Here is a 12,943-nt window from a genome sequence, read left to right on the forward strand (position 1 = left end):
CTGTAAGTTCATGTATGCGTGGAGCATGTTTATGCTAAGCTAGGCTAGGCTATGATGTAGGCTAGATGTATTAAATGCATTTTTGATTTATTATGGTATTTTCAATTTAGTATGCTTTATTGGGATCCAGTTGCATCATAAGTTTAAGAAGTTCTGTAAATAACAGGTCATGGCACCACAAAACTCCTAGAAGAAAACATAGGCAAAAAATTTTCTGACATAAAATGTACAAATGTTTTCTTAATAGATGGAAAGATATACCATGCTCATGGATTGGAAGAGTTAATATTATCAAAATGACTATACTACCTAAGGCAATCTACAGATTCAATGCAATCCCTATCAAATTACCAAGGACATTTTTCACAGAACTCACTTCAGAAGGACCACAGGCATAAATGCCATGATAGAAACAAGACATTAGGTTACGCAGTCCTGGCCATGTCCAGAATCCAGAGTTTCTCAAAGCACGGATCTCAAGTCCAGAAGTGGGATGATTATTGAGTGTTCTGTAAGAGCTGCCGTGATGACAGGAAGACGCTGGAGCTAGGGGCACTTCCAAGAAATTCTGTGCCATCTGGAGGAAAGAGGCTGGGCTGAGAAGAAAGGCATTTCTGAAACGAGCTCTTAGGTTCCTCTTAAACTGCCCTGGCCTAGATTCCTCTCTGACCAGCAATCCAAGAATTCCAAGGATCCTGGCTCTGAGCATCAGAGCTGGAAGTACCCTGAGGATGCCTCCAGCATGCAAGAGCAGAGACAGAGAAGAACCCACCCTTCCCAGGGCAGCCCACAGCCAGTCCCCACCTGTGCCCTCTGGGTTTGTGCTCAGCTCCCCCTGCAGCCCCTCTCACTGTGTCACTCAGGGCGCAGTAGTACACAGCCGAGTCTGATGTTTGCACTGAGCGTTTCTGCAGGTGGAAGGTCTTGTCACTCTTAACCAGAGTGGCCTGGAAACCTTGCTCCTCTGCCCTCGGGTTTGCAGTTGACCCCTTCAGGAGGAGTTGAGGAGCTCTGTTGGGATACTGGACGTACCAGAAAAGATAGGGAGCTGAATCAAGGGTCTCATAAGCGCAGTTCAGAGTCATAGGTGCCTCCTCTGGAAGAACCACTGGGACTTCTGTCTGGTTCACTGAGTCTCCGTTGGTCCCTCCTAGAAAAGAATCAGTTCGTTACATTAGACGTGTACAGAAGGAGAGGGTTCAGGAAGACAGGACAACGTGAAAGTAACCAGGATTACAGGAAAATGCAAAACCATGAGCATTTAGGATCAACTTGTTACTTACTGATGACTAAGAAGATCACAAGAACGGGGTGAGTGGCAGAAAGCATGTTAGCAAAAGAAACTAGGCCTTGCTCTCTGGAATACACCGAAACTAACAGGGCTAAAATCCAGCTAGAACTTGTACAAACTCCTCACTCTGAGGATGTGAGCCCATCCTGCCCAGGAGCAGGCATCTGCTCAAAAACAAAGAAACAAACAAACACAACAACAAAAAACACAGCTAAAGACTCTCTATATTTGCAATGTAAGAGGGCCAGTCTTCAGCTTGATAGATGTTAAAAGTCACCCCCAAACCACGGAATAGAACATCTTTGACAATTCTGAATTAATGTTACTCACTCAATATCAATAAGATCACAAGTCCTGAGCAAGATGTAGACAGCATGGCCGGCAGAGAAGCTTCAGGTTTCTTTTAGGGGGAGACACCAAAGCTGAGAGAACTATTCGTCTAGGTACTTGATCCTTTGGTGGAATCTTCAAGAAAATCTTGGCTCTTGTGTCTGCCAAATCCTGCCACAGGCTGTAAAAATGACAGATGTGCTCAGAAATGAAAGAGGACTTTGCATCATACCCCGGATGGAAGGGAGCAGCGCCCTCTGTGGTTCACCCTCTGTCCCTGCAGTCTGCTTTATGTCTTTGATTTTGATTTTTACCCCTGGAGTGAAGCTTAAGTTGGATGTTGTAGATGTAGAAGGGAAATAGGTATCTGCGGTGAGGGAGGGGCTCCAGGATGGAAGCACCTAGTAATTTCTGCAGACTGCACAATGGTGCCTGAGGCTGATACAGTGGGCAATTCCTCTGCCTTTAAAATGAAGCAAAGTATATTTCCCTTAAAGCTTTTGAGATTAAGCATCTAATGTCTGTTCACACTGAGAATTAAGGTCATTTTAGGGAACTGTGGGTATAGGAGAGTGTAAGAAAAGCATGATCTGAGATCTCTTCTTGTCCTATTCCCTTGCTCATCCCCTGGAACCAGGGGGTGAGCCTCCTCTGCTTAAAATGTTCTCCCTCTGCCCCTACCTTTGCCTAGGTAACTTCTATTCATTCTTCAAGAACCAATTTACATGCCATCTCCTTGTGAAAGAACGCATCCAGTATTTTGGGCTGAATTAGTTCTCACCTCTTTTCCCACCATACCTTGTATACAGATCTATCCCTGCCATTTCCACATCATACTGGAATCATTTGCGTATTGTCTTGCAAACTAGGCTCAATAGTCCTGAGATCAGAAACTTAATCCTATTAGTCTCTGTAGCCAGTTTCTCAAAATACCCATCAGGCAGGTGCTCAAAACCTCTCTGAAAAATGAGTGAATTAAGTGGATGAGGGGGTGTGTCTGGGGTGTTACAATGACCTTTTTATGAAGTATAGCCTCTAGAGAACATAGGTCTTAGGCCCCTGGTGTGACAGCTTCTCCAGAAGCAGATCCAAGATCTGAACAATTAAAACTTTAATGTGAGGAGTGATCTTATGCTGAAGAGTTGGTGTAGGCTCATTACAGAAAAGCTGTAGATATATGTCATTCAATAACTCAGTCGATTGAAATAATCGGGAGCTTAGGGAGTTCTCTGATGGCCTATCAGGTTAAGGCTCCTGCGTTTTCGCCACTGTGGCTCTGGTTACTGCAGTGGCACAGGATCCAATCCCTTGCCCAGGAACTCCACATGCTGTTGGTGTAGCAAAAACGAAAGAGAAAGAGAGAGAACCTGAAGTAAATGTTGCAACTCTCATTAAAAAAAAAAAAAAGGAAGAAATGATTTGGAGCTTAATGTACAGTGTCTGACTTACTGTGATTGGTGATTTCTAGGAATTTTTTTGTGGCCACACCTGTGGCATATGGAAGTTCCCAGGCCATAGCTGTATCAATGCCAGATCTTGAACCCACTGCACTGAGTTAGGGATTGAACCTGCACTTTGGCAGTGACCAGAGCCACTGCAGTTATTTGCAGATGCAAATAGAAGCATCGCAGTTGTTGAAATGGATAAAAGTGTCCAGAAGATTTTGGTTCTATACGGCACACAGACAGGCTAAACTCCAAAGAACCTATGCCACCAGAGATACTACAGGCTTCCGTTGGAGGAGGTTGTATTACTAACATTCATTGTTTGCATATATCAACATGCAATTCAATACATGTAAGAGAGCAGCAGTAATTGCACAATATTTTTTTTTAGTGCTGAGTTTTTTGGTGCTTTATTATTAAATAATGCAGTTATATAATGCTGACTTAAATGGATATTTTTGAATAAGAGAAGTCAAAATCCTAGAAGTCACTGGAGTTCCTGCTTGGCACAGTGTGTTAAGAATCCATTTAAACAAGTGTGATGCTTCTATTTGTAAAGTGCCATTATTCCACTTGTCTTTAAGTTGATATACATAACAAAAAGAACACAAAAGCCTTAAAACCAAAGGGAGTATTCTAAGTTGGGTACAGATGATGGGACATATGCCTTTATTATTTTATTTTGTTGTCATCAAACAAAAAACTCCAAATCTAAAAATTCTCATGTAATTCCTACACCCCAGAGGTTGGAACATATTTTTCTATAAATGGTCAAATACTAAAGAGTTTAGGATTTGAAGTCATATGGTCTCTGTCACAACTATTCAACTATGCTGGTAAAGCACAAAGCCTTCATAGCCAATAAATAAATAGATGGGCATGGCTGTTTTCCAGTAAAACTTTATTTACAAACAGGTGGCAGGTGGCTTTGTCCAATGGGCCATACTTTACCAACCACTGCTCTACCCCAAGAATTTATCCATAAATCTCCAAAGGTTTCTTTTTTTCACTGAATATTATCGAAGCTTTTTGAAGAAGCTTAACATTAAGAAATAGAATATGTTAATGGATAGAAAGAAAGAAGGAGGCAATTGAATGATCCTAATGTCTAAGATACTTTGGTGGTGAGGGCTCATGGATGAGAAACATAGATACAGACCCTGTCATTAAAGATCTCACAGATCAGAGCAGAAATCAATGAAAAAGAAACAAAGAAAACCATAGAAAAGATCAATGAAACGAAAAGCTGGTTCTTCGAGAAGATCAACAAAATTGATAAACCCCTAGCCAGACTTATCAAGCAAATAAGAGAGAAGACTCAAATCAATAAAATTAGAAATGAAAAAGGAGAAGTAACAACGGACATCACAGAAATACAAAGGATCATAAGAGACTACTATATGCAACTATATGCCAATAAAATGGAAAACCTAGAAGAAATGGACAAATTCTTAGAAAAGTACAATCTTCCAAGACTAAACCAAGGTGAAATAGAAATGATGAATGGACCCATCACAAGAACTGAAATTGAAACTGTGATTAAAAAACTTCCAAGAAACAAAAGTCCAGGACCGGATGGCTTCACAGGTGAATTCTATCAAACATTTAGAGAAGAGCTAACACCTCTCCTTCTGAAACTATTTCAAAAAATTGCAGAGGAAGGGATACTCCCAAACTCATTCTATGAGGCCACCATCACCCTGGTACCAAAACCAGACAAAGATTCTTCAAAAAAAGAAAACTACAGGCCAATTTCACTGATGAACATCGATGCAAAAATCCTCAACAAAATACTAGCAAACCGCATCCAACAATCCATTAAAAGGATTGTAAATCATGATCAAGTGGGATTTATCCCAGGGATGCAAGGGCTCTTCAATATCTGCAAATCCATCAGTGTGATACACCCCATTAACAAACTGAAGAATAAAAACCATATGATCCTCTCAATAGACGTGGAAGAAGCCTTTGACAAAATCCAACACCCATTTCTGATAAAAACCCTTCAGAAAGTGGGCATAACGGGAACCTACCTCAACATGATAAAGGCCAGATATGACAAACCCATAGTGAACATCACTCTCAATGGTAAAAAGCTGAAAGAATTCCCGCTGAGATCAGGAACAAGACAAGGATGTCCGCTCTCGCCACTATTCTTCAACATAGTTCTGGAAGTCCTAGCCAGAGCAATCAGAGAAGTAAAAGAAATGAAAGGAATCCAAATTGGAAAGGAAGAAGTAAAACTATCCCTATTTGCAGATGACATGATACTATACCTAGAGAATCCTAAAGACTCTACCAGAAAACTGTTAGGGCTGATCCACGAATTTGGCAAAGTCGCAGGATACAAAATCAATACACAGAAATCAACGGCATTTCTATATACTAACAATGAAAGAGCAGAAAAGGAAATTAGGGAAGCAATCCCATTTACCATCATATCCAAAAGAATAAAATACTTAGGAGTAAACCTACCTAATGAGACAAAAGACCTGTACTCTGAAAACTATAAGACACTGATGAAAGAAATCAAAGATGACAGAAATAGATGGAAAGATACACCATGCTCGTGGATTGGAAGAGTTAATATTATCAAAATGACTATACTACCTAAGGCAATCTACAGATTCAATGCAATCCCTATCAAATGACCAAGGACATTTTTCACAGAACTCGAACAAAATATTTTAAAGTTTGTTTGGAAGCACAAAAGACCCAGAATAACCAAAGACATCCTGAAAACGAAAAATGGAGCTGGAGGAATCAGGCTCCTGGGCTTCAGACTATACTACAAAGCAACAGTCATCAAAACTGCATGGTACTGGCACAAAGACAGACATATACATCAGTGGAAGAGGATAGAAAGCCCAGAATTCAACCCATGCACCTACAGCCAACTCATCTATGACAAAGGAAGCAAGACTATACAATGGAGAAAGGACAGCTAGTTCAATAAGTGGTGCTGGGAAAACTGGACAGCCACATGGAAAAGAATGAAATGAGAACACTCCCTAACACCCTACTCAAAAATAAACTCCAAATGGATTAAAGACCTAGATAGAAGACCAGACACTATCAAACTCCTAGAGGAAAACATAGGCCAAACACTCTCTGACATAAATGACAGCAACATCTTCTCAGATCCAGCTATCAGAGTATTGACAATAAAAAGAAAAATAAACACATGGGACCCACTCAAACTTCAAAGTTTCTGCACAGCAAAGGAAACCCTAAACAACACAAAAAGACAACCCACAGAATGGGAGAAAAGCTTTGCAAGTGAATCGACTGACAAGGGATTAATCTCCAAAATTTATAAACACCTTCTGCAGCTCCATACCAAAAAAACAAACAACCCCATCCAAAAATGGGCAGAAGATCTAAACAGACAGTTCTCCAAAGAAGACATACAGATGGCCGAGAAACACATGAAAAGATGTTCAACGTCACTCATCATTAGAGAAATGCAAATCAAAACCACGATGAGGTACCACCTTACACCAGCCAGAATGGCCATCATCCAAAAGTCTACAAACAAGAAGTGCTAGAGAGGGTGTGGAGCAAAAGGAACCCTAGTACACTGTTGGTGGCATTGTAAATTGGTGCAACCACTGTGGAAAGCAGTATGGAGATTCCTCAGAAAACTAAACATAGAACTACCATTTGATCCAGCAATCCCACTCCTGGGCATCTATCCAGCGAAAACCCCGACTCGCAAAGACACATGTACTCCAATGTTCATTGCAGCACTATTTACAATAGCCAAGACATGGAAACAACCTAAATGTCCATCGACAGAGGAGTGGATCAAGAAGATGAGGTACATATACACAATGGAATATTACTCAGCCGTTAAAAAGAATGAAATACCAGCATTTTTAGCAACATGGATGGACCTAGAAACTATCATGCTAAGCGAAGTCAGCCATACAATGTGACACCAACATCAAATGTTTTCATTGACATGTGGAATCTGAAAAAAGGACAGACTGAATTTCTTTGCAGAACAGATGCTGACTCACAGACATTGAAAAACTTATGGTCTCCAGAGGAGACAGTTTGGGGGCGGGGGGTGGGAGGATGTGCCTGGGCTGTGGGATGGAAATCCTGTGAAATCAGATTGTTATGATCATTATGCAACTATTGATGTGATAAATTCATTGAGTAATAAAAAAAATTTAAAAATATTTTCTTAGGTCTGTCTCCCAAAGCAATAGAAATAAAAACAAAAATAAACAAATGAGACTTAATCAAACTTATAAAATTTTGCACAGCAAAGGAAGCCATAAAAAAATGAAAAGGCAACATACAGAATGGGAGAAAATACTTGCAAACAATGGAACCTACAAGGGACTAATCTCCCTAATGTATAAACAACTCATAGAACTCAACAGCAAAAAACCAAACAACCCAATCAAAAAATGGACAGAAGGTCTGAATAGACATACTCCAAAGAAGACATATGGATGGCCAGTAGGCACATGAAAAAATTCTCAACATCACTAATTATTAGAGAAATGCAAATCAAAACTACAATGAGGTATCACTTCACAGTGGTCAGAATGGCCATCATTAAGTCTATAAATAACAAATACTGGAGAGGGTGTGGAGAAAAGGGAACACTCTCACACTGTTGGTGGGAATATAAGTTGGTACAACCACTATGGAAAACATTATGGAGGTACCTCAGAAAATAAATATAGAAATACCATATGATCCAGTAATCCCACTCCTGGGAACATATCTGGACAAAACTTTCATTCAAAAAGAAGAATGCACCCCTATTTTATTGCAGCGCTATTCACAATAGCCAAGACATGGAAACCAACAACAGATGAGTAGATTAAGAAGATGTGGTATATATACAATAGAATACTATTCAGCCATAAAAAAGAATGTGATAATGCTATTTGCTTCAACATGGATGCAAATGGAGATTCTTATACTAAGTGAGGTAAATCAGAAAGAGGCCAGGTACATATGATATCACTTATATGTGGAATCTAAAATATGGCACAAATGATCCATGATCCTATCTACAAGACAGAAACAGATCACAGACACGGAAAAAAGACTTGTGGTTGCTGCCATGGGGCTGGGGGAAGGGGAGGAAATAGGATGGATTGGGAGTTTGAGGTTAGTAGATGCAAACTATTACATTTAGAATGGATAAGCAATGAGGTCCTGCTGCACAGCACAGGGAACTATATCCAATTACTTGTGATAGATCATGATGGAAGATAATATGAGAAAAATAATGTATTTATATATATGACTGGGTCACCTTGCTGTACAGGAGAAATTGACAGAACATTGTAAATCAACTATAATTTAATTAAAATTTTTTAAAAAGAAAAGGAATGTATATATAAAAAATGATAATACGTCATTGTATGGATTACTACAGTACATTTATTTATTTATTTATTTTGTCTTTTTTGTCTTTTTGCTTTTTCTAGGGCCACTCCCGCAGCACATGGAGGTTCCCATGCTAGGGGTCTAATTGGAGCTGTAGCCGCCGGCCTACACCAGAGCTACAGCAATGCAGGATCCGAGCTGTGTCTGCAACCTACACCACAGCTCACGGCAACACCAGATCCTCAACCCACTGAGCAAGGCCAGGGACCGAACCCACAACCTCATGGTTGCTAGTCGGATTCGTTAACCGCTGCACCACAATGGGATTTATTTATTTATTGATTCACCCAATGAATACATTTGGGTAGTTTCCAGATTTGGCTGGCAGAGATATAGCCACTATGAATATTTATGTAGAGATTTTTGAGTGAACATAAATTTTTCATTTCTCAAGCATAAATACCCAAGAGTCACACAAGAGTGTGACTGCTGCTTGTAAGGTAGGTGGATATTTAAGTTTATATAAAACTACTGAACTGATTTCCAGAGTGACTGTACTCTTCATGGATGAGCAATGTATGGGTGATCCACTTCCTCTGCATCGTTGCCAGAATGTGGAAGTGTCAGTATTTTTAATGTCAGCCATTCTGATAGATGTGGAATGCTATCTCATTTAATTTGCATTTTGCTAATGGCTAATGAAGATGAACATCTTTTTATATGCTTATTTATATGTTTATTTCTCTGCTATACATGCTCTTTGGTAAAGTGTCTGTGTGAATCTTTTGCTCATTTTTCAACTGGCTTGTTCGTTTTCTTCCTGCTGGGTTTAGGAGTTCATTGCATTCTGAATACCAGTCTTTGATGAAAAGATATTTTGCAAATATTTCCTGCCATTCTGTTATCTTTTTCATTCTCTTAATAGTGTTTTCCACAGGAAAAAATTTGATGAACTCCAAGTTATGTAGTTCCTATTGTGGCACAGAGGAAATGAATCTGACTAATATCCATGAGGATCAGGGTTTGATCCTTGACCTCACTCAGTGGGTTGGGGATCCAGTGTTTCTGTGAGCTGTGGTGTAGGTCACAGACATGGCTGTGATGCAGGCCAGCAGCTGTAGCTCCAACTAATCCCCTAGCCTGGGCATCTCCATGTGCCACAGGTGTGGCCCTAAAAAGCAAACAAAACAAAACAAAACAAACAAACAAAAAAAATTGGGGGAAAAAAAATCCAAGTTGTTTATTTTTTATGGATATCATGTCAAAATCTTTTTTGTAAAACCTTAAGTTATATATGGATTTTCTTATGTTTTCTTCTAAAAAGATTTGTAGGTTTACATCTTACACTTGAATGTATAATCCATTTCAAGACTATCCTCAGATTTTTGTATAAGGTATGAGATTTGGGCCATCTTTCAATCATTTGCCTATGAATATCCAATTGTGTCAAAATCATTTGCTGATAAGACATTTCCTCCGATGAATTCTCCTTGCACTTTGTCAAAAATAAGTTTCTCCATTTGTGTGGGTCTACTTCTATACTCTTACTCAGTGGCATAAACTTGTTAATGATGTTCTTTTGTTACTTTTTCAGCATTGCAGAATCTATGTATGGTTTTCTTTTACATTCTTCATCTTTATAATTTGTGTTTACCTTCTTTTAGAATGTTGGTAATTCTCTTGATAATTCTAGCTAGGAACAGATCAATTGTATTAATCATTTTAAGAAAATTAACCACATATTTCATGGTTATCTCTATTAATGTTTTCCTTAATCTTTGGCAATTTTAATTTTTAATTTTTCCTTCCTTTAGATTATGTTGAGTTTTATTTTCTTCTTTTTCTATCTTCTTTTGTTGAAAATTTGGATAATTGTTTTTCAACTTTTTTCCTTTGGTAATAGAAATATTTAAAAAGATAAATTCCTTTTCCTGTATTCTTTTAGCTGTGCCTCATACATATTTATATGTATGTGTTCTCACTATAATTTCTTTCAAAATATTTTCTAATAGCCATTGTCATTGCTTTTTTTACCCTATGACTTATTTTAAAACTTAGGGCCTAAATTCCAAATCTTAAGATTTTCTAGAGATATCATGTTGTGTTTTTTCCAAATCAATTCCCCTTTTGGTCAAGTAATAAATTCTGCATAATTTTAGTTTTCTTAAATTTACTAAGACTTTTTACAGCCAAATGGAGTGTGTGTGTGTGTGTGTGTGTGAGAGAGAGAGAGAGAGAGAGAGAGAGAGAGAAACTGTTTCATCTACACAGCAGGGTTTGGCTGGAGCCTCAGCTGCAGGTTTGGGTACAGGCTGCAGGTGCCTGGAGAGCATTTGCACTTGCTGCACAGAAGTAGGTGGCTGAGTCTCCAGGCTGGGAAGCCTTGATGTGCAAGGACACATGTTTGGCACTTTGACTGAGGAAAACTCTCAATCTTCCATCTTCCTTTGCAATTGAACCAGAACGTATGGCGATCAATAATTCAGGTCCTTTGCCAGGATGTTGCCGGTACCATGGGAAGTAGTCAAAGGCACTGTTCTCATAAGTACAGTTCAGAATTGAAATGTCTCCTTCCTGGACTGTCAAAGGTTGAGAGCTCTGTTTCACCTGCTGCTGGTCCCTTTTTTCCTTCTGTTGGCCGCTCACCCCTGTTTAAAGAGATAAAATATCATCAGGTCCCCACATTGATATTTCCTTTTTAAAGTTTCTACTTGCATGGATTTTTCTTATTCTCCCCAATTGACAACATATCCTAGGGTTTCTTCTTTGCAACTCACAGCCTAGTTGAAGCCACAGAACCAAAAATGATGCTCCCAGAATCTTGTCCATTGTTCCTGGCACCAAAGCTCAGTGACAGCTCAGGTGATCGTCTAGTCTTCTCAGCCAGCTTGACCTCTGACTTTAAGTTCACATCTGCTATAATTCCTTCAACAGGCCCCACCCTCTCACAAGTCATTTCACCTAAAGCTATTTCTCAAAAGCAAGCATTTCCCCCTTTTGCCCTAACATAGAACTTGGTGAAAATCATTTTCGCCGAAAATCAGAAATCTTCTGCTTACACATGAATAAAGAGCAGTTTAGAATTTCTCTCCCATTCCCACCTCTTCCTTTTCCTGACACCCCCTAGAAGGTTAAAAATCATGTATCAGGACCTCCTCTTGAAGTGTTAATAGGGATAACATTATTTCATTATGAGGAAGACAATTCCCATGAAGTTTTATAAAAGTTAATCCCAAAATTAACTTATAAAGCATCACTGCTTTTATATTACAAATACTAATTAAAGTCTATTGAAGACATGCAATGGGCGTAATACACTGTTACAAGCTATTGTGGATCAGAACAGAGAGAATGTATATGCCTTTTGCCCTCATAGAACTTGAATTTTAACATGATCTTTCAGATATGTCCATAGTTTACATGGCCCTAAGAAATGATAGAAGGTTATTAAAACAATGTTAATGTCTTTGTGTTTCTGCTAAAATGTAAATCCGTCAAATGAAATATTTCTAAGAACATACATGAGGAAAATTAATTAAGAAGTACTGAAATTATCTGTTCTGTAGGAGCTTTAATTTCTAAATGGATAAGAGAGCCTAGAAAAAGTTTTCAGAGTTCAGTATATGGAACCATGACTGTTCAGGAATGCAATGTTTTTGGTAGTTCTCTTCCTGAGTTTGAACATTTAACATTTTCTTCACAGTTTATCTTCATAGGTAAAATAAAAAACATAAAGAATAAATTTGGCTTTCGATGCTAACACAGCAGGATATAGAGTCAGAAATGCAGGATAAATTCCAAGGCAGCCTGAAAAATAGTAGTGATCTACATTATAAATAATAGAAGCTAAAAGAAATAAGGAGCTCATTTTTTTGAAACACGGAGAGAAATTTTTTGTTTCTGTATTTGGTGTCATCTTAAATCCAATCAAAGAAAAACTCTGAGCTCTTGTCATGGCTCAGTTGTTAACCAACCTGACTAGTATCCATGAGGATGCAGGTTTGATCCCCAGCCTTGCTCAGTGGGTTAAGGACCCGACATTGCTGTGAGCTATGGTGTGGATTGCAGACACGGCTTGGATCCTGCATTGCTGTGGCTGTGATGTAAGTCAGCCACTACAGTTCTGATTCAACTCCTACCCTGGGAACCTCCATATGCCACTGGTGCAGCCCAAAAAAGCCAAAAAAGAAAGATAGAAAGAAAGAAAGAAAGAAAGAAAGAAAGAAAGAAAGAAAGAAAGAAAGAAAAGAAAGAAAGAAAGAAAGAAAGAAAGAAAGAAAGAAAGAAAGGGAAAGAAAGAAAAGAAAGAAAGAAAAGAAAGAAAGAAAGAAAGAAAGAAAGAAAGAAAGAAAGAAAGAAAAAAAAGAAAGACTCCATATGCCACTGGTGCAGCCCAAAAAAGACAAAAAGAAAGAAAGAAAGAAAGAAAGAAAGAAAGAAAGGAAAGAAGGAAAGAAAAGAAAAGCCCTTCATCATCCACCCTGACACAATGATAAGACAATGATAAGATATAATCCTA

At 38.7% G+C, this 12,943-nt stretch overlaps 1 protein-coding gene and 1 gene segment (V, D, J or C); both read right to left on the reverse strand.

The window, feature by feature from the left end:
• The window catches only part of LOC102158035 (uncharacterized), a 584,796-nt gene that overhangs the window by 506,858 nt on the left and 64,995 nt on the right, over positions 1-12,943 (reverse strand).
• LOC110261600 lies at positions 97-1,852 on the reverse strand. The segment is given in 2 exon segments: positions 97-1,150; positions 1,622-1,852. Coding segments are annotated over 2 exon segments (543 nt in total).

Source organism: Sus scrofa, chromosome 7 (assembly GCF_000003025.6).
Source record: "Sus scrofa isolate TJ Tabasco breed Duroc chromosome 7, Sscrofa11.1, whole genome shotgun sequence".
Taxonomy (NCBI): domain Eukaryota; kingdom Metazoa; phylum Chordata; class Mammalia; order Artiodactyla; family Suidae; genus Sus; species Sus scrofa.